General features: G+C 38.6%; 1 protein-coding gene across 1 annotated transcript; it reads right to left on the bottom strand.

Moving 5' to 3' along the window:
- Positions 1–1,823: 1,823 nt before the first annotated feature.
- Positions 1,824–26,540, bottom strand: LOC110157995 (carbohydrate sulfotransferase 11-like). Its single transcript, XM_020922411.2, has 4 exons — positions 26,071–26,540; positions 10,023–10,102; positions 7,341–7,502; positions 1,824–5,658 (listed from the first exon to the last, which is right to left on the bottom strand). Exons 1-4 carry the CDS (start codon positions 26,207–26,209, stop codon positions 4,975–4,977), a joined length of 1,065 nt encoding a protein of 354 aa, XP_020778070.1. The 5' UTR covers positions 26,210–26,540; the 3' UTR covers positions 1,824–4,974.
- Between the last annotated feature and the right edge of the window lie 657 nt (positions 26,541–27,197).

Genomic DNA, 27,197 nt, shown 5'->3' on the forward strand with positions numbered 1-27,197 from the left:
GTTATTCATCTTGTTTTCATCTTTTAATCTTGCATATTTCTAGTCTAGAGATAGTTTATTTTAAGACAACATGTTAAGTAAAATGATCTTGCTACATGGACAGATAATTTCACATTTTCTGATAGTTTTACATGTTTATATCTTACATTCTGGCCAAGCTTTTTTGCAGTTTGACCAGCTCTTCTACATTCTGTTTGAATCCAGAAGGGACTGGAGCCGAAGCATAGAAGGTGAAAAACCTCCGTCCAACCTTGAGTCGACCCAACCACAGTTGCTAATTTGTATCACGTCTCTCAAATTCAGAAGATATCTCCTCTAGAAAATTATCTTAACATTCAGAACAAAATGTATAACTTCAGATGAAGAAAAGAGGCAGAGCGCTTCACTGGGGCATAAAAAAGTACAAAGTAGCAGTACAGGTGCTCTACGAGGGTTAAACTTGTAATCTTAGCAGAATGTTGCCCTCACTAAAAAATGTGAAAGTGGGCAAGGTACAAACCCGAGGCACTTCGAATGAATATATTAGAAGTCCTTTATTACATGTAGGAACGCCAACGTGTTTCGACCAGCAGGATGGTCTTTGTCAAGGCATCACCATTATACTATAACTTTTTTTTATCTGAAATAAGTCATAGTTTGGTGCTTTGGTTGATTATTCTGTAAAAATCTGCACTTTTTCCTCAGTCTTTTATGACGATTTTTCTCCTTTTTTATGTGTAAGCATGTTTGTTTTTGGTGCGAAACATGCTTTTCTCTGATTGGTTAACCTGCCAGTCAATCATGTTCCCTGAAATTGGTTAGACAGGTTAAGGCTCCAGATCCACTCGTCTTTGTAAAGTTTTCTCAAAGCGTGTGGTACTGGCTGGTCAGGTAGGCAGACTACAGCTACACAATATATTGCAAGAGCATATGGTGCATTAAGACCAGCGGTGGAAGGTAACAAAGTGCAAAAGTAAAAGTACAAAATAAGTACAATTTCTATGTATCTGTCATTTGGATACTTTTTTACTTTTACTTCACTACATTTGAGAGCTTGTATCTGTACTTTCTCCTCCACTATATGTTACATCTGGACTGAAAAGTAAAAAGTGCTTTATGGTTTGAGACCTACAGACAAAACTGAGACTTATTGTATTACTTATTTTTAAACTTTTTACTTCCAACTTCCTTTGAACAAAAACACAAATACAGTTAGAAAAATTAAGAAACCAATTGAATTTCTTAAAATCAGCAGAATTTTTTATCAAAATCTCTACAGTTTATGCTTTAATTGTTCTAAAAGTCTCTATTTCTGCACTTTTTCTTCGTCTTTTATGTCGATTTTTCTCCTTTTTTATGTGTAAGCATATTTGTTTCTGACATGGACGAACACGCTTCTCTTTGATTAGTTAATCTTACCTGTTCTCTGAAATTGGGGAGACAGGATGAGGCTCCAGATCCATTTTGTGAAGTTTTGTCAAAGCGTGTGGTACTGGCTGGTCAGGTAGGCAGACTACAGTTACACAATATATTGCAAAAAAGATTAAACTGCATTACTGGCTGACTCATGAATCGATGAAGCAAGAATCAGTGTTGAGTTCTGCATTTTAGAGAAACTTACTCTGTGGGTGCTTATGAGAAATTACACAAAAAACTGACGGTTATGTATAAAATATTCAACTGAAAATCACATCCAGAAACAGCAGACTAGAGCTACACAATATATTGCAAACATACTTGAAACAGCATTATTGGTTGATGTATTAATCAATATCTCAAAGTTCTCCATTTCACTCAGATTTACTGTGTGGGTGCTTATAAGAAATTAGAGACAAAACTGCAGGTAATGTATAAAATATTCTATTGAAAATCACATACAGAAACAGCAGACTAGGGCCACACAAGATATTGCAAAAGTATTGAAACTGCATTATCGACTGACACTATAATCAATATCGCAAAGTTCTCCATTGTACAGAAATGTACTTGTTGTTTTTGTGAAAGTAAAACAGACAAATATAGTTATTGCAATACAAAACAATGATCAAACACCGCATCTTTTTCTCATACCGTGCAGCCCTACAGCAAACCCATGGACTTGTGTGGTATTTGTTACAATCTGCAAAAGACAAAAACAGGTCTCACAAACAAATATTCCTCCCTCATCTGATTGACAACAAGCCCATACAAATAAATACTCAGATACTCGCCACAACATGACATACATAAATAGGAGACAGTAAAGATGGTGAGATGTGGTAGTATTCACAGTCTAGACATTCACCTGTGCGTTCACAAGAGAAGAGCCTGCTTCTCTGGCACTTTGTTAAGGCTTCGAGTGTCTCTGGGCAAAAAAAAGAACAAAAAACTGTAGTGGGCACTGCTTAGGAAAGGCAAAATTAAATGAAAATCAATATGAAAACAAGACATGAGATTTAAAGGCGCATTGTGTAACTTTTGTGATGGAGGTTTCGTCAAATGCTTTTCTCCATGGAGCTGTTATTGCTTCATAATCCGCGTATCATTCGTTCATTTGTTTTTCAATATAAAATTCATTATTTGTCTCCAAAACCAAAATGAAAAAATGGAAACTTTTTTTTTAGTTTTCGATTTAGTTTTTAAACAAATAATGGAAAAAATTGGATACCGTTTACGTGACTTAAAGTGTGATGCTGGACTTTTGTGTTGCATAATGACTGAACCAGGATTAAACCAAGACTAAACCAAGACTAAACCAGGACTAAACCAGGACTAAAGCAGGACTAAACCAGGACTTTGGGTTTGGAGGCAAATAATGAAGAAAACCATTGTTTTTGTTTAGTTTAGTTTAGTTTTCTTACTTTCAGTTTTATATTGAAAAATGAATGAACGAATGATGCACGGATTCTTCATCTATGGCATTAAACATTTCTATCTTCATGGAGACCAAACCAGACCAAGTTACACGTCAGATCTGTGGAGAGGCGATCCATCTCACAATCAGAATGCCAGTTTATAGAGCTACAAAACCATGTAATGTAATAAATGTAAGGCAGTGCTGTTTAATATCATACTTTGGAACATTCCGGGCAGAGCAATGACCTAAAGAAACAAGCGGGTGACGGACCCACCACCAGAAAAGTTACACAATGCGCCTTTAACGCAAAATCAAATGAAAATGCAATGTGAAAAACAAGACATGACATTTAAAATCAAACAAATGTGTGAACCTGCAGGACAGGGCTGGGCTATGGTAGAAGTTTGGAGTCTCAAATCGCTTCGCGGTAACACTGTATTTCACAACTTGCCAGGGACTTTTGTTAGTTTGTTTGTTCCACTCGCAATAACAGTTGAGCTCTCTCCTCACCACAACAGAGCGCCACATTGAGAGCAGATATCTGTTTTCAACTCTACTGTCCGAAGTCCTCTTTAGACTACTCTTTCCCCGTCTCAGAAAATACAATGGTACAAAGCACAAAGGTGGAGAAGGGAAAGTCAGGTCTAACTCTCATTCTTTCAGACCATTCATTGTATTGTGTTTCTTTAGAAGTACAAATGATATGATATGGATTTTTTGAGCTGATGCCAATAACTGATATTTGCAGATACTCATTAAGCTTTTAAAATCAAGGCAAAAACCAAATTTATGTTGAGTTACAGTGACGTTTACAAATTAACTTTTCATTTATGTAAAAACGATAACGAAATGAATTTAATAAAGTCATGTTTTTGCTCATCAATTACCAAATATTTGAAAAATTTCCATCGAAACATCGAAACGATACTGATATCTGGAGAAAGCAAATACTTTTACTGTTTCATTCGGTTATTTATTGACTACAGCTCATGCTTTTTTAACAATATTGTGCATTCAGAATATTTAGGGAGTAACTCTGCTTGAGGGGGATTGCGTCAGTGGCATAAATTAGTTTCAGTATAGTTTTTAGTCTATGTTTTCTTCATCAGAGGTCTATGCAGGGGGAATTTCCAGCACGCTATTAATAAATGTTATGTTTATTATTACGGCTTCCTTGCGTGATTAGCATAAATTACGTGAATACCAATTATGGAAAATATTTCATTCAGTTTCATGCCCAGCCCTTTTCTGGGTGTTAACAAGTGACACATTTTGCTGTAATTTTAGCTTGTGAGTAAAATGGTACAAGAGAAATTATCACATCCACAGCAAACAAATTGTGCTTGAAGAGGTACGCAAAGGCTAACCTCAGAATAAATGTCTAACAATCTACATCTGAACTGTATATAAATTAAGATCAGTGGTGGAAAGTAATGAAGTACAAAAGTAAAAGCACAAAATAAGTACAATTTCTATGTATCTGTCATTTGGAAACGTTTGTACTTTTACTTTACTACATTTGAGAGCATGTTGTACTTTCTACTCCACTATATGTTATATCTGGACTAAAAAGTAAAAAGTACTTTAAGGTTTGAGACCTGCAGACAAAACTGAGACTTATTTTATTACTTATTTTTAGATTTTTTACTTCCAACTTTGAGCAAGTACACAAAAAATACTTAAAATCAGCTGAATTCTTTATCAAAATCTCTACATTTTATGCTTTAATTGTTCTAAAAATCTCTTCAAAATACTTACTGTTTACTCTTTAAGTACATTTTTGAACACGTACTTCAATACTTTTACTTAAGTAGATTTTTCATGTGATGCTTTTTCATGTAATCATTTGTCCCTGGATCTGTACTTGTACTTGAGTAACTAAATCGAGTACTTCTTCCACCGCTGATTAAGACATACACATTTAAGCAACAAAGTGTGTGAATGCTGTGTCCCACGGTAAAACGAGAAAAGAAAATGATGCAAAAACATAACACAAAGTACATCACACTTGCAGTTTTAAAACCCTGTTACTGCATTTGACCAACATCTTTTTTAAAAATGGCTCCACTAAAAGAAGATCAGTCTGTAACAGCAGATAAAAAGTCTGTGACAACAAAAATAGTGCAACATTTGAATCCATCATGTTCATGTTTTCTCCCTCATCTAGTTCTGAGATACCCGGGAGTGGAGTAATTAAAAAGGAGATAGTCCATGCGATACAGGTTAAAGAGTTTCTTTTGGTAGAAGGGGTTGATGTGCTGGAAGAATCCGGCAGCCATGTTTCCATCAGTTATGGTGCTCTTTTGGGAAGTGGGGAATTGGATTGTCTGATCAACTCCCACCAGTTTTAACACAGCCTGGGCATCTGGCTCTAAAGTCTCGTACTTTCCTACCACATCATAGTGAATCAAACATGGGTGGCAAAGAGAGTGCACCCGCTCCCAGTGCTCATTAAAAGAGTCCTCCCTCTGCGTTCTTGGGTCCACGAGATACTGCACAAACTCTAAAAACGAAACGTCATTCCCCTTCTCCAGAGCTTCGGGTTTGGGGTTGGGTCTGTGGCGGCGGATGATTTTGGTGCCGTAGCGTTTGTGGAAAGCTGTGTTGTAACTGCGGGTGAACTTGTTGCGGTAGGCGGACACCAGGCGCTCGAAAGGCTCACGCACGAACAGGAATTTGAGGTAGGAGCGGAGGCGCTGGTTGATCTCGGAGACGCTGAGATCGGACATGCGGCGAAGGTTTCCGGGCACGTGGGCTTCGCTGGCCGGGATGGACAGAGGGTCTGTGTAGAGGCCATTACTGCTCAGGACCATCAAGACACGCTTCCAGTTTGTGCACGCAACCTGTAGAGGAGCAGAAACACATGTTAGAGAAGCTGTAGGGGTGGGTTGGGGACACGGGGAGAATCAGGTTACATTAACACTGAAACAAATCACCATATTACTGGATCGGAAAAGGTTTGCATCCAGACTCGTCATTTCTGTGTCTGCAATCAAAGCCTTCCCTATCCACACAGTAACATAAAACAGCCTGAAATGCTAGTCACATGACTAAGCTGGCGTTACAACATCTCCTGGGGGGTAAAAACAAGGGAGTGGAGCACCGTGTCTGAAGTTTCAGTAGCCGATTTCGAGCCAAGGAAGATAGCAAGCTTGAAAAGTCTTTTTGTGGACCGACCACGAGGTTCAGTTGTTACTGATCGTAACACTGGATTTTAAGATTGGATTGTTTAAACTGTTTTCCGCAATAGCGTCACATGACTGATGTCACGAACCCAGCGAATCAGGAAGGCACAAGTCACAGTGACATGGTCCAATAAGGATGCAACTAGAGCTCCTACGTCAGCGTATCAACGTTTTCAGGTGTCCACACTGTGCTGGATCAGATCCATACTCAGATGAATTCATGGGAGTTGGCGGTACAAGATTGTTCCGTCTCTGGAGCCGTTTTCCATCGGATGAGTGTGGGCAAACACTGCATCCACAACAAAAACGACTCAAATACGTACTAGTGTGGATGGGGCCTCAGAGGCCGTGAGATGAGATAAAGCTCCCATAAAACATGATAAGGTATGAGATTAGAACCACAATCATAATCTGTTCATAATTTTGGCCTCACCATTTTTTATTTATTTTATATTTTACTGTCATTGTAGCACCGCCTTTGTCTCAACAGATGTAACTCACCAGGGCTTAACTCTTTTTGTTCAGTTCAAGAGTAAAGACATGGAGAATAAATCTCACAAGATAATTTTCCTCATGTGTGCATAATCTTTTATCTCATAAGATTTTGTCTGAACCTATTTGATATTTGAAATACACACATGTCACATCCATTTTCATATAGCCATATCTTCTAACTATTATGTACAAAAGGGAAAGGTTAATTTATGAAAATAACTACATCTTTGCTCCAATTTGTGATGTTTAACTATTGCTGTCGATATTGAAAAAATCTTATGTTATTGGCCATAACAACAAGGAAAATACTTGAACACCCTGAGAAGCTGGTTTACTCTACTGTCCCTCATAATTTTATACAATGGTATACACACTTAAAAATTGTCATTAGGAATACATAAACAGCCATTTTATGAAATATGACTTTAGCAGATCTTTCCAAACACTGACTGAGCAATGAGCAGCTCAGTGATGTATGATGGAGAAATGATTTGGGTCATTTGCTCTATGACTCTGACCAACGATTTGCAGATGATGTAAGTTTTAAGTTCCACATTCCAAGGTTGTGAGTTTTGTTCACTGACAAAGGCAATACAGTTTTCATGATACAGTTAGTTCATATAGTACCAAACATTACTTCACATAGGGAGTCTTGATGCGCAGTTCTCCTATTTCAACTTTCTACGAACCTTCACCACTCCTTGATGACAGCTATTTCCGGACAGATATTTAAGGAGCCTTATAGAAAAGCCATTAAGCCAACATATTTGTTCTATATCCATGGAAACCGCGTTTGCATTGGCTGGTTTTGGAAGAGCCCAAACGTTCACCTGGCCTGAACTCACCTTGGGTACATAGCAGTATATAAGGCTGTGTTTGTCATCCACAATGAGGTGTTTGAGATCGCCGGGGGAGAGCACGCGCCGTTTTTTGGTATGGCTCAGACACGCCTGCTCCAGAAGCTCCCGACGCCCTTGGAGAGACCTTTGAGCAGTCAGCATCTCCGACTACACAGGGAAAAAGCAGGCAGTATAAACAAAATATGAGATCACAAATATTGCAGTGATAAACAATTCATTATCTAGACCACAGGTGTCAAACATAAGGCCCGGGGGCCAGATCCAGCCCTCCAAGACCTTGAATGTGGCCCTTGGCTGATTTTCTACTAAAATATTTTAATTATATTTTCAATTAAAATATTGGTCATTTTCTGCGGTGTTTATCACAGCAGCGTCTCCAGCGTCTCTGTGCTTGAGAAAAGTGGAGCCGAGTGCAGGATTTTCCAAGAAAAATTTACTTATTCCTATTTACATACAAGTTCATGTTAAAACATTGTGTTGAAATTTCTTCAAGTTTCAGGTTGTTCATAAAATTATAATATTTTGTAAAAGAAAGAGTTCATCAATAAAAAAAAAAAAGTGTAATAGATTTGCGTTTCTCTGCACAAATATTTGAACTTATTGTTTTTGGGGTTTATATGCCATGAGTTTTTTGATCCGGCCCCTTTGGATGAAAGTAGGTTGGATACGGCCCCCAGACGAAAATGAGTTTGACACCCCTGGTCTAGACTATAAGCCCTGTTCACGGAGACCACTTGCTAGTTTCGGTTTCTTCAAAAACTGCAGATCCACACTTCCTGTCCCATTCACTGTGTACTCGAATTAGCTAAAGTCGTGCTAAAATAAATCTATATTTAAATATGAGGCAGATGACAGGAAATTACATATGCATAATCACAGACGGCGTGTTAAGAGCAGTATAAACACAAGAATGAGATCACATACATTTCATCTCGGCTAACATAAAGCATTCATTATCTGGACTATACAGACTCTGGTGAAGGGCCTGCACCTGATTCCAAATCATCAGTGGTGGAAAGTAATGAAGTACAAAAGTGAAAGTACAGTTTTTAGGTGTCGGTACTTTAGTTAAACAGCTCTAACTTACATTTATTCAATTACAGCTAAATTTATAGCTTGAAAATACCTAGAAAAACAGGCATGATGATAGTGAGTGGGGTCGCCTCTCCACATATCTGACTTGTAACTTGGTCTGGTTTGGTCTCTACATGATGATAGAAAGGTTTAATGCCATACTGTGAAACATAACAGACAAAGCAATAACATCTCCTTAGAAAAAAAGGATTTGGCGGACCCTCCACAAGAAAATTTACACAGTGCATTTCATGTAGAGACCAAACCAGACCAAGTTACAGGTCAGATCTGTGGAGAGGCAACCCCACTCACAGTCACCATACCTGTTTTTCTAAGTATTTTAAAGCTATAACCAGCTGTAATTGAATAAATGTAAGGTAGAGCTGTTTAATGTCATACTATGGAACATTCCAGGCAGAGAAATGACATCTCCACAGAAACAAACAGGGGATACTTTTATTGTTACTTCATTACATTTGAGACCATGTATCCCAACTTTCTACTCAAGGACATTTTATATCTGGACAAAAAAAACAAAAAAAAAACAGGTACTTTTCTGTATGGTTTGGGACCTACAGAAAAGACTGAGATTTATTTTTAATTTGTGTTAACATGCAAACCGAAAAACAGAAAAAAGTAAGAAATAAAATGAATCACTTAAAATAAGATCTTTATCAATATCTCTACATTTAATGCTTTAACTGTTCTAAAAAATATCTACAAAATACTTTTACTTTTTACTTTTAAAGTAAATTTTTTAACAAGTGCTTCAATATAGTTATACTTAAATAGATTTTTTCATGTGATACTTTTACTTTTACTTGAGTAATCTTTTGCCCCTGGATCTGTAATTTTATTTAAGTAACACAATTCAGTACTGCAAACAGTACACTCAGTACTGCAAACCATGAATTAGGAACATGTTTTAGTTTGTACTCTTAAGTCCACCCATTTTCTGCTGATGCACTGAGATTGCATCATGACAGAAAAAACTGTCAAGGCTAGTGCACTTGTTTCCTTAAAGTTCCATAGTCTCTGTTTAGTATTAGGTTTCTTCTGTCACTTTTATGAATGCGCCACCAAGTGTCTGGGAAAGTGTCAGGCAGTTGGTTTCCCATGATTCTTAGCAATAATGTTCCTGATTGGACAAAAAGCGGACCTAGCATCTGTATTAGTTGTTACTTATTTAGCAGCATGTCTCATACAATGCATTTATCTTTGTAAAAATACATCATAAAATCAGGCACAGGCAAGAAATTAAACATTACAATTACAATCTGATTATAATCAATTACATACTACATACAATTGCAGGTATTATAGTTTGGTTTGACTGTGCTCTATGACATGAAAAACAAATGATTAAAAAAAACAAACTTCAACAACAAACAACAACAAAGAACATTTTAATAACTTCAATGAGACAGTTTTTTTTTTTTTAATGACTAACAACTGTTACCTATTATCGGAAATCCCACAACTTGCTCAAACACGCAGGAGCACACACTCATTACTGTTGTCATATTTATGGTAATATGAAACAAGAACATATTGTGTTTTTGTTACTTAAGTGTGTATGTATAAATAACTCACCTGATCTCCATTGTACAGAGTCTGGAGTGGACTCCTTCGGCTTTTCCCCGCAAGCCTTTTGTTGGTTTTAACACCAGCATCTGTAGGAGAAGAGAAAAGGGTTCAGATGGGACAAGATAAGATAAGATGTGACATTAACGTTCAGCAGGCCTGTCTGAGTGTATGCAGGCTCATGATTTAGGGATCCATTTTGTCCTCAGGAAGTCCACAGAATGGTCAGAATGAGAAACACATTTTACTATGTGTCATGTGTTTTGTGTGCAGCTTAAATTACACTGTAAAGATGACCGTACAGAGTTATAGGCGAGTGAAGTGAGCGCCAACTTTCCGAGTCTGCCCTGCCTCTCAGTCTGACGGCCCTCCTCCTCTCATTATAGACTCCATAAGAACACTGTGTTCCTGCTCAGCTCTATCTGGGACTGCTCACAAACTCCAGAGGCTTCAGTGACTGTGACACCAAATGTATGCTTCTCCATATGGAACACTGGTTACAATGAGCACTATGAGCTGTCAGCAGAGACCAGAGCCCACTCTTAATGCCATGAATGAAGTGTCACCTCGGTGCATCCTAAGATGAGCTTTTGTGCCTTGCCTTGGACCAAATGTAAAGGCTGTCTCTTCACAATTTCTGCTGCTATGAGCTCACACTTTTCATGGAACATATACTTGTACAATTTCAGAAATACCTGTACCTAACTTACCTTCAGTAACTAAATATAACCTACTTGCTAACTGATTTACTTTTCAATGTGTATCCCACCAAAGTAACTTAATTATTTGCTTCTAATTCCAGCATGCATGAGATATTCCACAGTTGCCCTCCTACCTAAGTCCCTGAGCACATCTGTTCTCATGTTACACAGCACCGCTCCATCACTCCCCTGACCCTTTTGAAAATATCTGGTACCAGGAAATGCACCTCCAGCTGTCTTTATCTTCCACATGGAAGGAGAAAAGGGGAGGGAGCTGATGGGAATGTCCATGATCTGTCCAGCCTCCAAATGACGCTTATAGAATGTGGGAGCACACGTTTGACTCATATGGAAAGCATATCATAGCAGTAAAAGGCCAGGCCAAAGGGTACAGCCTGAAGTATGTGATCCAGACATGACGGTGTCTGCAGATTTACATAAAACAAACAAGCAGGAAATGCATCACAGTAGACAGCCTTTGTGTAAGACTTTTATTCCATTGCCTTTATATTTTGTGTCAGGCGTGGGCGGTGAACTGGCCACACTGTGACCGCATGCCCTTCCAATTGTAACTACATAAACTGCACTGTGCCAGTTGTAGGGCTATCATCAACAAAATACATTTTTGGTCAACTAAAGACATGTCCTACTAATCGATTAGTCGTCTTAAAGGGGGCGTGCCAAAAGCTCTCAAACTATTATCTCTATGTCTCTGGTCCGATCCGACCACACTAAGACTGTATTTGATTTGAGTACATGCAAAAACAGCTGGAAAGAACTAGGAAAAGGTGTATTTATATGGAAAAGGCAGATTAAACACTGGATTCACTCCCACTCTCTACCTACTCCTTTCTTCTGATGTGCAAATAATTCCTTATAATCTAAATAAATGATTTGTCCAAGTCAACAAAGACACGCTCAACCGAATAATCAACCAACAACTGCAGCCCTGGGAGTGTCTTGCATAGAGAAACAATAGAGTTTGAACCAGCAACCTAAAGATTTGTGGGAAAACACTGATGCCTTACTTACTCTCAATTGAATAAAATGTTAAACTTTTAAAAATGACACAATAAAGCCCTTCCACAGTTATATTTGTGACTCTTCTGGTGGTTGCATTACTCACTGCAATATGAAGTGCAAGGTTTATGATAATTATAACATTGACGTGCCCAACCCCTTTGGGCAGCAATAGAACATTAGTTTATCAAAATGTTAGTAATCAAACTCTGAACCACATCTGCCTCCTTTAATTAGGAATAATCCAGGCACAAAATGGAGGAACAAGCACACGCAGTACTGGTGACTAAGCAAAACCAGTACTGTCTTCTGTCTGCGGTGCCCAAACATGACAAGGCAAAGTCTCCAACTCCCTCAGAATGATCCATTTCAGTTTCTTTTCAATCTGTAATTAATTAAAAGGTATTATTTATGTTGTCAAAAGAAGCAATATCCAGATAGTACTCCGTATTAAACTTATTTGATCATAATCAAGACAAAATTGGAGCTTTCTTGAGATGTTTGAAAATAGTCTTGAGCTATAACAGACTTTTTTTTAACACACGTTGAAAATGTAGACGTTTAGAAAGATGAGATTACAACTTCCGTCAGGCTCTATTCGCAGTAGTAACTGACAAAATCTAGGAAAAATGAGAAAATGGCCCATTTTTCTTCATCTTCATGTCAGTGTAGCGTTCCATTATGTTCGGCTAATCAATAATTCCAACCATATCTCAGTTTTCATCATTTCCCCACTGACACACAACTCCGAGCGCACTGGGTACATGAGATTAGAAGAGATGAGGGCGCCAAACTCAAGATGATATTAAACAGCACATATGTATGCAGTCTTCATTTTACCGTTGATTATGATCACATTTACTTCAACTGGTTTGATCACAGTCGGTCGGCGAACCCAGTGTCAGTAACTACACCAGAAGTTGTAATCGCATCTTTCCAGACGTCTTCCTGGTTTGTGACATAAGCGTGAATAGAGTAAGTTACACACTGAACCAACATGATGTATTTTAGCAAAAGATAAAAATACTGATCATCTCTCTTTAGTATACGTTTCTCATCATACTTCCTCATTCAATTACTGCCATACGCAATTGTCAAGGTAATTTAAAAAGTATCTGACTGTATGGAGTACAAGTACCACACTAATGTAAAAATGTGCATTTATTTCTTTCATGTACTTATTATTTTTTCTTTTTTTCTTTTCTTTCTGGTGCCAGAGACATCAAACTACAGCCGACCCAAACTATAGACACATATCTGGCTTAAAAGGCATTCTTGGTTCAATGGAAAATAATGAATGGGGAATCTAAGACCATGATAAACACAACTGTATTTGCCGGCTGAAAGCCCAAAGCAAACTCTGTAAAGCCTCTACAGGAAGCATGAGGTCATGCAAGAAAGCAGGCTTAGTTCATTTTAATGTAATTTGGAGAAAAATTGAGAAACGACTTTTGAAGCTACCTGTGGCGTGATTGTGAATACTGCAAACGTGGATAAAAGTGCACGAGGATGTGGGTGGTCTGTATTTGTGTAAAGTTGCGTGCACAGTTGGTTTATAAACCCAAACAGAGCATCAAACAGGGATTTACTCCTCAGACTCAAAGAGGCTTCCACCACTAACGGATGTTCTACTGGCATGGGTTCTGTGGCTTCTCTTGGCCAATGTTTAGCAGAGGTGTAGAGTCACTTGGTTTTTTTGTAATAACATGCTCTTATATTCATATGTTTGTCCTTTTTTTTTTTTTTTGTATTGGAGCAAACTTTACCTGACTAACACCAGATTGATATGTGTAGTTCTCTGAATTGTCAACCCATCACTCTCCCCTTTAATCCTCCAGAATGTGCCCCTCATGCCACGCACTCTCCCCTTAAGTCCTCCAGACCCAATCCCTCCTCCTCCCACAATCTCCCCTTTAGTCCTTCAGACTCCGTCTCCCCGCCCGTTTAGCGCTCCAGACTTAGACAAACTTTATTGATCCACAAGGGAAATTATTTGGACGCAGTAGCTCACACATCACAATATAATATAATAACAACGAGCAAAAATATAAATGGTAAATAAATTCTAAATAAGTAGTAAAAAAGATAGCAAGAGCCAGGTGAGAAATAAGATGTAATTATATAAATGTAAATGTGCAAGGCAAAATAAAATAAACATATGTAATAAAATATAAAAGAAAGACCCAGCCCCTTCTCCTCCCTCACTCTCCCCTTTAGTCCTCCAGATACTTTTAATCCTTCCGATACTGCCAACTTTAACAGTTGCCCAACTGGACTGTGGTTGTGGGCAGAGTTTAGGTGTTTAATACCACTTTAAGTATGTAAGCAACATACGTATGCATACCATATTTTTCGGACTATAAGTCGCACTTTTTTTTCATAGTTTGGGTGGTCCTGCAACTTATACTCCGGTGCAACTTATATATTATAATTTTCACACTGACAGCCTTGAGAGGGCGCTCTAGGCTTGTGTGTCAGTATCTACTACAAATGTACTGCTGCATACTGCTGTTACTTCATCCTCTACTGCACATATCTCCTGCATAATAAACTGCTGTCCTGCTGCAAGTAGTGAAATATGCAGCAGAAAACGGTAATCAAGCAGCAGAAAGAAAGATTCGAGTGAACGAGAAACTTGTGAGGGACTGGTGAAAGGTGGGGATGGAGAACAGAGTTTCACGGCAACCGTCCGAGTGCACCATGCAACTTTCCTGGAAGTCATTGGATGCATCGACAAAGCCTGGACTTCAGTGACAACCGTAACCATCCTGTCACGATTCAGAAAGGCTGGAATAATTCTAACTGGAACTGATGCTGAGTCTGATGACAGATACGCAGAAGAGAAAGGAACGCTCTGTTTACCTCATGGATCTATGGTTTACCTCCGGAGGTCGTGATGTTGCTCAGAAATGACACCAAGGATGAAGAATTCAATGGATTTAGTGATTTGGAGTGAGATCGAGAGTTTGGTAAACTTGTTATGTTCTGTTGTTTATGCTCTAATTATCTGAATAACTGTTCATATGTTATGTTAACATACCACATGCCTATTCCCCCTGTTGTTCTCTAATCTATTGTTATTACTTTAACTTGCCTGTCAAGATGAAAAGTTGGTTCCTGGTCTCTTATTTTATAAAACAAATTTCCCCCAAAAAGTGCAAATTATATATGTTTTTTTCTTCTTCATCACACATTCTTTGACTGGTGTGACTTATACTCCGGAGTGACTTATAGTCCGAAAAATACTGTATATAGTATAGTGTATAGAAGACGGAGACACTGAAGATGAGAAGCACAGTGTTTTCCCATAGAAATGAGCTGTTATATTTGAGTATGACAGAAAATAATAAAAGAACTTGCGTATCTGTGTTCCATCACAGAGACCAGAAAACCACATGTTCTGTTACTCACAGGAAGTGACACAATTTACTCAGTGTCAGCACGTGAAAACATGCACAAATGTACAAGAGAACTGTGCCATAATGTTGTACACAAACTAAATGACTTTTCTCTGTGTGAATGAGGATGGCACAACAATCACATTCAGTCAGCAAAGTATGGACCAGTCTGACTCGATCACTGACAGCAACATAAGCATCTCAAAACTCTGAAAAAATCAACACTACAGACGTCAGGACAAATAGCAGACAAATGTATTACGTTAGAAAACACTTGCAGTTTGCAGCAGCAGTATCGTCTCTTTACACATCAGAGTCGCCACTGAAATAAAAGGTTTCCAATAGTTTATAGTTTAGGCTCTTGGTGTTTCCTCAATTTTCCTCACAAGAGATTTGAGACCATTGTTTAAAAATCGGGTCAAATCAGTGTGAAATATTTTGTCATTCACTTTGATAGGAGTCCATTTTCAGCCCATTTTCTAATACAACAGAAAGTGAATCCAAAAGAAAAGGACACAGCGTGTGTAAACAGTTAAAGACAGGAAGAGATAAAGAGACTAGCCTGTAGTAACAGGATGTAGCTCAGTGAGATGAGGAGGCGTTAGTATTAGCCACATGATCTGAGATAAGTGCCTGCTGCATATGCTGCTAATTACAAGAACAAGATGTGGCAACCTCACAACCGCTGATGACAGTGAGACATACGCACCCTTTTAATCTGAATCACACACAGGGATTCACTGGATTAACACCTTTCAGATGAACACAGCTAAATAAAGACAACGCAGACAGACATTTACTCGATTCTTCATCTTCAATACAGAACTCTAACGTTATCTTTTGTCAGGGGAAAGTAGAGTTAGGTATAATTTGAAGGTACCAGTAAAATGAGAAATTAAAAGGTTTGGGTACAGACTGGTACAGAAAAACATTGGTATGGATTAATGGGAAAAAATACTACAAGTTTTATTTTGTAAATTTTAATGCTTGGGAGCACAATAGAAAACTCTTTATTAACATTACAGTTTTGTTTTGTCAAAACTGTAATGATAAAGATTAACAAGAATAGGATAGTTACCAAAAAGTACCATGCAGGTAGCAGTGGTAAACTTCAGTATTATTCAACAATTTAAAAAAAGAACTGAGGGTACCCAGCCCTAAAGTAACATCATGTTTCCTCTTTGATTCATGTTAAACAAACTGAGGAGTCACCATAACAGGTCATCTTGTACCTTTCAGGCCACTTTACTATAACTATATATAACTGTGATTCCTGTGATTATGTACAGTCCCAAATACAATGGTGCATTAGCCAAAGTGCCAAAGCTGACAACATGGGTAGTATTTCTTTTCCAAAGAGCATTACAAAATTGTGTTGAACATAATATGACAGTGCTTTTCCAAGCTAATGTCCACTTCCTCACAGACACCCAGACGGTCGTGGCCGGAGGTGCAGTGTGGTCCATCAGGGGAGTCAGACAGTAGCAGCTGAGTCAGAGCTGTAGACATGTGTCAGTGTGTAGCCCTGTGTTCAGACATGAGTGCAGACAGAAGTGAGAGAGAGGCCCTGATGACAGACAGAGGTTTAAATGAGGCCTTTAACTGCATGGCAGTAATTAGACATAATGAACTGGTGGGTGCCTTATCCCAAACACTGTACACAAGGTACAATTGCTTGGTACAGTGGAAGAAAGTAAAAGACTAAAGGCATACAAAGTGCATACTGACACTATATTTATAGGCAATGTATGTAACATTTTATCACCAATTGTTAGAAATATGTGTTAGATATTTTTGGGAAAAATCCAACAAAAACTGGCATTTTCAAAATGACCAGTCAGACAGACTAGTTAGATCACTGTATGCTCATACCCCTCATGCTTTAATATGATCATAATGCTAATTCTTACACCATTTTAAAGACATGTCTAAAATGAAAACCATAAGGACGTAATGGCATAAGGACACACTATGTAGTAAAGCTGCACAACGTTTAGACTCTTACTTCAAAGGGCTCCTCTTTGGTCTGTGCTTTATTCATTGTAAAGCCCAGATATGAACTGTTAAATGATGTGAAATTACAGCACCAAAACAAAAGCCTGCTTTGTCCCAGCCAGTGGCATAAAGCCAAATATGTTCTGTGAATGTCAGCAGCATCTCCTCACGAGGGTCTCATCGTGTTTGCCTACATTCAAAATAGTGATGAAAGCCCTGGGTTTTCTCTAAGAAGTATGCTTTATTTGACATGCTTGAATAAAACTTCACACTAACTTCATGCTGTTTCTGTCACCTTTCATTATAAACGCTGACCAGTTCACTCCCCGCCCCCCACGAGCTCTAAAATACATGCTGAGCCATGACACTTCCTTTTGTTGCTACTGTAAGCAAACATGCCACACTCACTACCAGTTCTTCTGTGTTAAAGTAACAAATGTCAAGGCAGATTTCCACTTCATGTACAAAAATGTTCATTACGTTGGCTGGAGGGGCATTTTTAGTCAGGAGAGAAAGATAAATGATGAGTGGAACCTATAGTACAGAGAAGTCTGAACATGTAGCTACGGCGCTGTACAGATTCTTGCATTACACGTGTGTTGGGTCTCGTGCTACAGCTTCTTATCAGAGTAGACCTTAATATATTTTACATGCAATTATTATGGAAATAAATAATAATACAAACATGTTTACAAATGTTGTAAAATATATGTTGTGTATTGTATTTCTCATGCTCCTCGGCTTTGGAATGACCTGCCTGAGGAGATGAGGCAAGTACCATCAGTATAATCTTTTAAATCACTTTTAAAAGCCCACTGTTATTTTTATGAAACGTCTCTATTTTTACCTCCACCAACGAGGTTATGTTTTTGCCGGCGTTTGTCTGTTTGTTTGTTTGTTTTTGTCTGTTAGCAACATAACTCAAAAAGTTATGGACCGATTTTGATGAAATTTTCAGAATTTGTTGGAAATGTGAAAAGGAAGAACTGATTTCATTTTGGGGGTGATCCGGAAGAAATCCTGGATTCTGGATCACTTTGAAATTTTAGTTAACATTGTGGTAAATGGGGCCAAAAATTTTGTTTCTCAATATCTCGGTTAATTATTGACCAAACCCCATGAAATTTGACTCAGGGATGGACAATGGGATCCTCTTTCATATTCCAAAGGCTGATCCAGATCTGATCCAGAAGACTCATTTTATCGCAATTTATATAAAAAATGGGGGTAGTCCTTGGCGGAGGTCTGCGCTCTCTGAGTGCTTTTCTAGTTATATGTGTATCTTTTCTATGTATATTCTATGTTTTGTATTTTATCTTCTGGGTGTGTACTGTGTTTTTTGTTTGTTGTGAATCACTCTGTAAGCCCTATTTTTTAAAGATGTCACATAAATTAAGATTATTATTACTGAATGATTTTAAGAAAAAAATTAATAGCGATTTTTCTAGCAGATATTGCGATTTCGATTTCATCCACGATTTTTTTCAAATCAAGTTTTAGTGCACGTGAACATATGCAAACATCACAAAAACTTACATCATACCAGAGTCCCGCACAAACGATTTGACGTTGGACGCTGGATTTGTTTACGTTTTACAGAAACAAAACTTAAAACCACATGACTCATTTGCATAAACTATAAGCGCTGAAAAAAACAGCTCACTCCTTGCGCCCAGATGCGTCAGCTTCTGTCAGACTAAAGGACACAACTCAGTGGAATATGAGTGTTATTTCTGTGACAGAGGATGTGCTGCTGATGGTGAGTCTGTCCTGTGCTTCTATCGCGTTGGAGATGGTTCATGTTAAACTTTACATGAACGCCAGGTTTAGGTTTAAATCTTTAAAGTCTTCTCGTGTTGTGGTGGTGAATTACTGTGCGGTGCATAGACCTCAACACAGACCCATAAATCAAAAATGACAGCGACAAGGTGACAGTGTTCATTGCGTTGATGCAGAACTAAACTTCGCCCTTAAAATTGGGCTGTAGGGGCACTGCAAAAAAACGAGGCTTTGACACTCCCAAAAACGTGTTGTTTGAGATTGTGATTTTCGGTTCAAAATGATAGATGATTCAGCCCTAATTATTATTATGATTTACGCAGAGAGAGATGAACCCTTCAGACCTAACCCCTACATGAACCTTCCAGATCATTCGCCTTCATATCTGCAGAATTGGAGCTACAGAAGATAAGGAGCTCCCAGGATGAGCTTGAACTACAGAACAGTTAATGGCGAAAAGACAGAAGAATAGATTGTTCTTTAGAAAGGGCAAAGAGCAGAAGAAGGCATTTACAGTGGGCTATTGAGTTGGAAGAGTAGAGCGGATAATAGCTCTGATCACATCTTCACGAGTTCAGGGAAGCGTGACCCAAGTAGCATGTCTCCTGATCGATTTTTTGTAGAGGAACTCGTCATGGCTGTGGGGTGAGTGCAGTTCTGTTATGGATATTTGTCGTGTCTCAGTTCCAAATCCTGAATTTATAAAGTTCCAACTTGGTAGTATTTACAACTGCCACTTATTTTATTTATGTATTTATTTAAAAGAAGGAACGTGCTCAGAAAACATTAATCCAGGGCCTTGTCATTTTGGTCTTAAAATGTTCGTATTAATCCATTCTACATGATTCTGTTGCTTTGTTTTTTTCATTATTTTGTCTGAAAATAAATTTCTAAACATGGCTCCACATTCGCTCCTATAACTGCTCGCCTCGTGAGCTTTTTGAATGGAGCCAAACGCTATGGGTGACATCCGAAACCCTTAGTCCATTTTTTTATGTAGTCTGTGGGTCTATGTGTCAGCTTATGTGTGACTGGGCTGAAGGCTCCAGACTTGACTTTTAGTATCTGTGTTAGATATTCATAGTTTTGTTATTATGTTATTTCTTGTTACTTTAAATAGATAAAAGAATAGGAAAATGGCTTGTATATTTAGATTTTGTATAGATATTGAATGACCGTGTACGTAGATCCTTCTGATTGTTATAATGGTTTTCTAATGAGAGGCTGCGGGTGTTTCCTGGTGCAGGGTGGTGGTACAGGAAGTGAGCGAATGGGAGAGCACAATAATATGCTCCAAGCTTCCTGTCCAATGGGAGTAACAGTGTACTTAATTAGGACAAATGGCTTTGACTGGGAGGAAAGTAGATAGTGTGGTGGGCAAGGATTTGAGGCCAGTGTAAACGTGCGTGTGTGGCGTAACAGACTGCCATCAAAGCAGAAAGGAATTTTATCACAAGAAAAACATAACAGACCTAATGAAGTGTCAAATACAGGCTTTACATTATAAAACTGGCAGCAAAATAACTTGAAAGTGGTAAATGGACCATTGTATTGAATTTGGTTTCAAAGCATAGTTTCAATGTGATGTGCCCTAGAGAAATGCCAGTTAAACCAGACCTGTGCATTTTGTGTCACATCTGTTTTAATCATAATTATTATAGCAGAGTACTAGATTACAGTAGCCTGATTTTACAGAAATCTGTTTATGAGAAGAAATCTCACCAATGAAACCATTGGTACTGCCTTCCACCACATGGATTTCAATATGGTCCTCAGGAAAAAATAAATCTGCCACTCCTGAATTAAGATACTATTAATCCTCTGTGAGGGAATTTCAATATGTAAATATGAGCTGTCCTTGAATGCCTCTGGGGCAGTGAGCTGCTGTAGTACAGTGCTCAGGTACCATCTCCAGATCTTGGACTTGGTCTTGGACTACTTTAACTGGAGGATTGTACCTCTGGTGCATGTTTTGGCTTGATGGGAGAAACCGGCGGGCTCTGAGGAAACCCACCCAGACATAGGGAGAAATATACTCTCCACAGAAAGACCAGAAGGCCTGGGAGTCGAACCCGGAACCTTTTCCTACTTGGCGCTCTGTGCCGCAAATGTGACTGCAGGAGATTCATAGATTCTGAACATTAGACCAGCCCCGTGCTGTAGGCTCTTTTCACACGGCATTCTTCACAGTGGAGGACAGGGTCTGATATTGAGAGGATTTGCCACAGATGTGCAGATATGAAAGCCATCGTTCTGTTGGTTCCATGTGACACACAGAGCCCTGCCTGTGCCTGTGGGCCTCTCTCAGCCTGAGCATTAGATCAGTCCAACTGAGACCATAAATTAGACATCTTTGGAAAAGTAAATAAGACCTCACTGACAAACACTGCTCATACTGTCATGCTCTGCTCTGAAAACTGTACCAGGAACTCTTTACTGGTGAATATATTTGACAACATGTACACAATAAAATAATGGAGAGAGGATTCATGATTTTTTTAAATACTCTTCATAGGAGTTCAGTCTGTCTTCAGTTTTAAACTTAGAATTTGTTTATCTGATTCCAAACATGTAAAGCAGGTGAACAGATGCTCCTGTCTGGCAAAAGGAATTGCTAGTTTTGGCCAAATTAACACTGAGTTAGAGGCTTGCAGCTATTGTTCATGCATTGGTTCAAGCTGTGACTATGTAAAACAAAACTTGACAGCACAGAATACCAATATCCACTGTGGTTTTCTTGTTGACCAGCAGTAATAACACCTGGCTGGTTTTCAAAGGTGATAATAATATAATCAAATAAATAAGTGTATGACTGGAAGAAGCCCTTTGACCAGTTAGTTGGCAGTTACACGAGCCTGATGCTTTGTTGGCATCCTGTGAATTAGCTGTCTTTAATGTGGCACTGCTGATCTTTTCATGTGGTCTGCTGGCTGCTGCTGGTAAAACTGTAACAGAGGCCAACAGGCAAGACAAGACAGGCAGCGGGAGGCCAGGGCTATTAAACTGCAGGGTGGAGTGAAGGTCAGGGGGACGAGCCAAGTGTGTTCAGAGTGTGTGGAAAGCCAGAGAGAGGGTCAGAACTAGGGATGTAACAAGATCGTGATATCATCAAAAAGTAATATTGTGGACCATAACAATATATTGAATTAGAAGTTTCTTTGCTTAAATGTATTGCTATGGTCAAACAACAGCTAACAAAAAAACAGACAGAACTACACAGACCATGATCCTTTGCTCTCTTTCAGTCCAATCTGCATAATGAAAAAAACTGTTATTAAATATTTTTACATCTTAATTATTTGCATTATGACAGAAAAGTAGCATATTCAGACTTCTGTTAACCTACACATATATCGTGAAAATATCTTAACGACATATTAGATAACGTTACATTCCTAGTTAGAACTATGAGATTTAAGCACGATATGTTGCTGAAGTAAATATAGATGATAATGTTACGCCACTAACGCAATAACCCAAGAGCAGATTTAAAAAAAAAAAAAAAAAAAACTATTCTAAATCAACAATACTGTAAACAAAAAGACTTGAGCTCCATAAATAGCCGAATCAAACACTTTAAAGTTGCATTGTGTATTGTGCATTGTTGGTTTCACTTCGTGGAAACCGTCTGAACTCGCAGCATTATGATTCGTTCGCTTGACAGTAGGCGGGTACTTTTTTTTTTTTAACCAATCGCTGCTATTTGGTCGTGACGTATGTAATGCACCGCTAAAGGGGCTAAATGGTATATTAAGCTTTCCCCAAATCCCGTAGGAAGAAAGGCAATAACGTCTTTCCCCTTGATAAAATTCACTAAACATTCTCTTTGTTTCGACTTTAAATCCTTGATCGTTGGCAACACAGAATGTATGGCTCTTCACTGATTGGCTGGTGCATGGACTCGCACTTCCGGGGTTTTTGCGAACCATCTAGTGTATTCCAATTCCTGACCTAGACGCTAGAGAGAAATGAAATTAAGCGGAGGCACTAGGTGGCACCAGCCTGGCTACCGCAGTATGTCATTAAACTTTTCTAGCATAATAGAGACTAAACAAGGACAAGTTAATAGTCATATCTGTGGAGAGCTAAATTTGCGTCAGAATGCCTGTTTTTCTATGTTTTTTTGAGCTATAAAACCACCTGTCAATTAATAAATGTAATGTCGATCTGATGATCAATGACATTTCCATAGAAACAAGAAAGTGACAAGCCCCTGACCGAAAAGTTACATAGTGCTTTAAGGAGTATCTGCATCTATGAGTCACAGAAGTTGTAAAATCAACCTTTTACGGCTCAGATCTTATCATGTAGCCACAAAATAACAAATTTCCCACAATACTTGAACAATAAGTCACTATAGTAATTACTGTGACAGGCATAATTTACTGTAACTATTTCTCCATTGGGTGTGTATATAGCAGGTGTTGCAAAAGTGTGACGAACTTTAAAGTCTTATATTAAAATCAAAAGAACATGTGGTTTTTGTTTGTGGCAAGTATTGGTTTCATGATGCAATTTAGATAGTGCTTTGTTGCTAGAATATCTCACCAATCATCAGCCCATCATATTACATGCCCACATCAGAAATACAAATGGTTTTAGAGGAATCCTTTGTCATGATCTACTTTGCATTTTAAATATAGCCATACAGCAATGAGGGTGTAACCATGAATGATGATTGCTTAAAGGCCCACATGCTATTTTCAGATCTGTTATAATGTTGTTTCCTCATCAAAAACATACCTCTCACACAGAAAACACTTCCACCTTGTAAAGCCATGTGGTCACCGTGTTTTTAAACTCCATACGCCTTCACGAGAATCATTTGGATGATTTCAGCCTTGGAATAGCCAATCTCGGTTGAACAAAATGTAGCCGTCAACTTGAAAAGTACAGAACATTTTGAGCTGTGGAGATGTAGACAAACTAATTATAAAGGCTTACTCAAACATGTGTGAATGAAACAAAACACAAGTTCATTCCAACATTCTAATCTGGCTTAAAGCTCAAGAGTCAATTTTGCATAATATTGGACCTTTAAAAGTTACACTCTATATGAGCAATACTATAAATAATGGCAATGTGCTACAGTTCTTCTAGAAACGTCAATAAGTTCCGCTAAAGATATTGCAGCTGAAGCCAAACCACATGCTAGAGATAATATCAGATTCTGATAGTGTTAATTGCATGAAATCTTGTGTTATTAGTTTATTTGACACAAACTTTGCATTTTAAGTCTGCATAAGATAATAAACATGCTTATTATAATTTCCTGAACTGAAGTAATAGAAAAGTCCTTTTTCTGTCACAGTTATGGATACCAAGTAGTGTTTTCAGGATACTAAAAGTTCAAACTCAATTTTGATAATAAGGAACAGACCTGATACTGATTCTGATACCACAATGATAAAAAGACACACTTTATTTAGACCAAAGAATGTCATTTTCAAGATTAAATAATAGTACTTTCCTTTATATTACCATGTGGTTTTATATCTGTGTAATCCCTCAGTGGTCCAGGTAGGTTCCACAGTGGTCCATGGGGGTAAAATTGTCTATGTGCTCTTATACTTGACCTCATACAGCTGTGATCATTCAGGAAAGGTTCATATTTCTGCTGTGAATGTGATTTTAAGTATCAATACCTGCTCAAATCAGTATGTTGTTTCTATAACAGTTTTAGTACAGATTAGTAACAGATTTTCTATAGTTTTGACAATCCTATTCTGCACAAAAACATGACACAGAGAGGCAAAACAGCAAGAGGTACTGTTGTCAAAAACATCAACACAGGAAAATTCTTGCACACTGTATATTGCTCACAAAATCACACAACAGGGGACGTTTTAAAAACCACTCTGCTACTGTAATCCACAAGAACATTATGGCTTCCTTTGCTTATGTTTTGCTTCTTTTAACATTCCCACCGAGTACAAATCAATCACCCTGCTCCACTCCCTCCTGAATTGGGTTCTCTCCGAGGACCAATCTGTCTTTCAGCGTCCAAACTCCAGCTCCCAAACAAAGGGACAGGAGAAAGTGAGGGAGGGGGGGGAGAGAGGTGAGGAGCGGGAGCCCAGAGGAATGCAGGGGGTCTATATAGGAGAGGAGGAGGAGGAGGAGGAGGAGGAGAGGAGGAGGAGGGGGAAAAGGAGGGGGCTTCTGAAAACATTCCAGGCCACAGTGAGCGCATTCATACTACATTTCATTCACTTTTCATTATGTTTCTAGCATTTCACAAAGGGCATAGGGCCATACAGGTGTCCAGGTCACTAACCCTAACACGCAGTCTGGCATAATTATAGTTTTAAAGGCCCATGCTGCATGGTTGTTAAACTAAGATAATTGTTTGTATTAGCCACAGCGGAAAATCTGTCTTAAGAGTCTTTTTAAACACCCAGCATGTGTCTGAGCATTACTGCATGTAGCTTTAGAAAAGACTGCAACTTCAACATAAGCCTAATTTGTAACAGCTGAAAGGGTGAATGAGAGCCAGAGCCATTTGTCTAGCAAGATGGTGAGGTAAAAGTAAATAGGGAAACACTTATGCAAACTGCCAAGATTGCAATCAACAGTATAATGAGACGCAAGTTTTGTGTTATTATGTTATTTATGGAAGACCTACTTTGGAAATGGCGTACTGGGGACTGCAGGGAGCACGCCACAAGAGCTGCTTTTTGAGATGCTAAATGTCATCTACATACACAGCTTGCAATCTCTGAAATCTATAAGGTTATTGCTGTAGGTCTAATTGAGGGAAATGTCTAACAACTTAAAGAGAACACCATAAACTTTACAGTAATAAGTCGGTTTATTATGCGAAACAATGTAATTACCACTCAGTAAAAGGTTTAAATATGTCATTCTCAATTAGGTTTAATAATTCCTTCATAATATAACTATCTTTTCAATCAAAGCATGATCTGAGCTGATTTAAATAGACCACCACGCTCTATTTTTGTAGTGCTTGCCAATCAAAAGTAACTGGGCACTTTCAATCATTTTAACCTTCGCGTTGCCAGTGAACACAAAATACAGAGACTCCAACTCTTCATCCAAAACTGCATCCACAACTACAGCCAACTTTGCCTCTTTCTGGACACTGCGTGAAACCGAAACGCACGAGGCACAAACTGCGCAATAACTACGGTCAAACGGACGTACCTGGTTTGGTGACGCTCTGGAAGTAGAGGACGAGCAGACAGAGCGAGCCGAGGAGCGTGGCCAGGAACAGGAGTCCTCCCCTGGGCATCCTCATGGTGAAGCCCGGCTCTGCCCCCGACCCCTCTCCGCTACTTCGCATCGGTTCATACGAGACAACTTCATGCGAAAAATGTCAGAGGATAAAGATCAAATTAGAACTACTATAGAGTCATGACGATTACGCTTTGGCAACCACGCATCAACCACTTCGAGCCGGATAGAATAAAGAAAAAGCGGATGAGCAACCCGCTTAATGAATAACGAAAATAAACGTCAATTTGTCTAGAATATGATTACTGATAAAACTGATACAACATAATCTCTAATTGCTCTGGTTGAAAAGTGTCGTGGTAGCCCTCCGGAGCGGCGCGTAAAAGAGTTGGTCGACGCAACACAAACTTCTCTCTGCTGAACACGGAGGACTGTGGCACCGTGCCATGACGTCACGCCTCCTTCACTGACTCCCGCAGCGATGAGTTCACGGACCGTCGTAAATGTCACCGCTAGAGTGCAGTAATCTGTATTCCGAACAGCTGTCCACGTCCACTCAGCACTTCCAGGACGCGTTCACGGGATCAGGCACAGCTATTGAGTTGCTTAATTATTTAGTAAATTATTAAATAGTACAGAAGTTTCAAATTAGGCTACAAATAAAAGGGCTTTGGCAGTACTCCACTCTTACAAACAGAATTCAAAACTTTAACTTTGAGGTTGCATGTGGAATATTATAGCCAAAGGCGTTTAGACTTTAGACAAACTTTATTGATCCACAAGGGAAAATGAGGAACCAAAATGAGGAAGAAAAAATAACATGTGGCTCAAAACTGTGGCTTTAAATATGTTTAAATTGTGACACTTTAGTTTAGTGACTAGTGACCACATATTCATCTCTAACTACGTGGTAATATTTATCAAACACTTACTAATGCCTAGTAGGGGTGTGATGACATCCAAGTCTCAGGATACAATATCGTCACGGTTTGAACCTCAAGGTACGATATTGATTGCGATATCTTGTGGAGGCTGTTAATAAACTGTTAATATGCTACTTTTCCTCTTAAAATGCCTTGACAAGACTTAATCCAAAA

Source organism: Boleophthalmus pectinirostris, unplaced genomic scaffold (genome assembly GCF_026225935.1).
Source record: "Boleophthalmus pectinirostris isolate CB_2022bp ecotype Guang Dong unplaced genomic scaffold, ASM2622593v1 HiC_scaffold_8, whole genome shotgun sequence".
Lineage (NCBI taxonomy): Eukaryota > Metazoa > Chordata > Actinopteri > Gobiiformes > Gobiidae > Boleophthalmus > Boleophthalmus pectinirostris.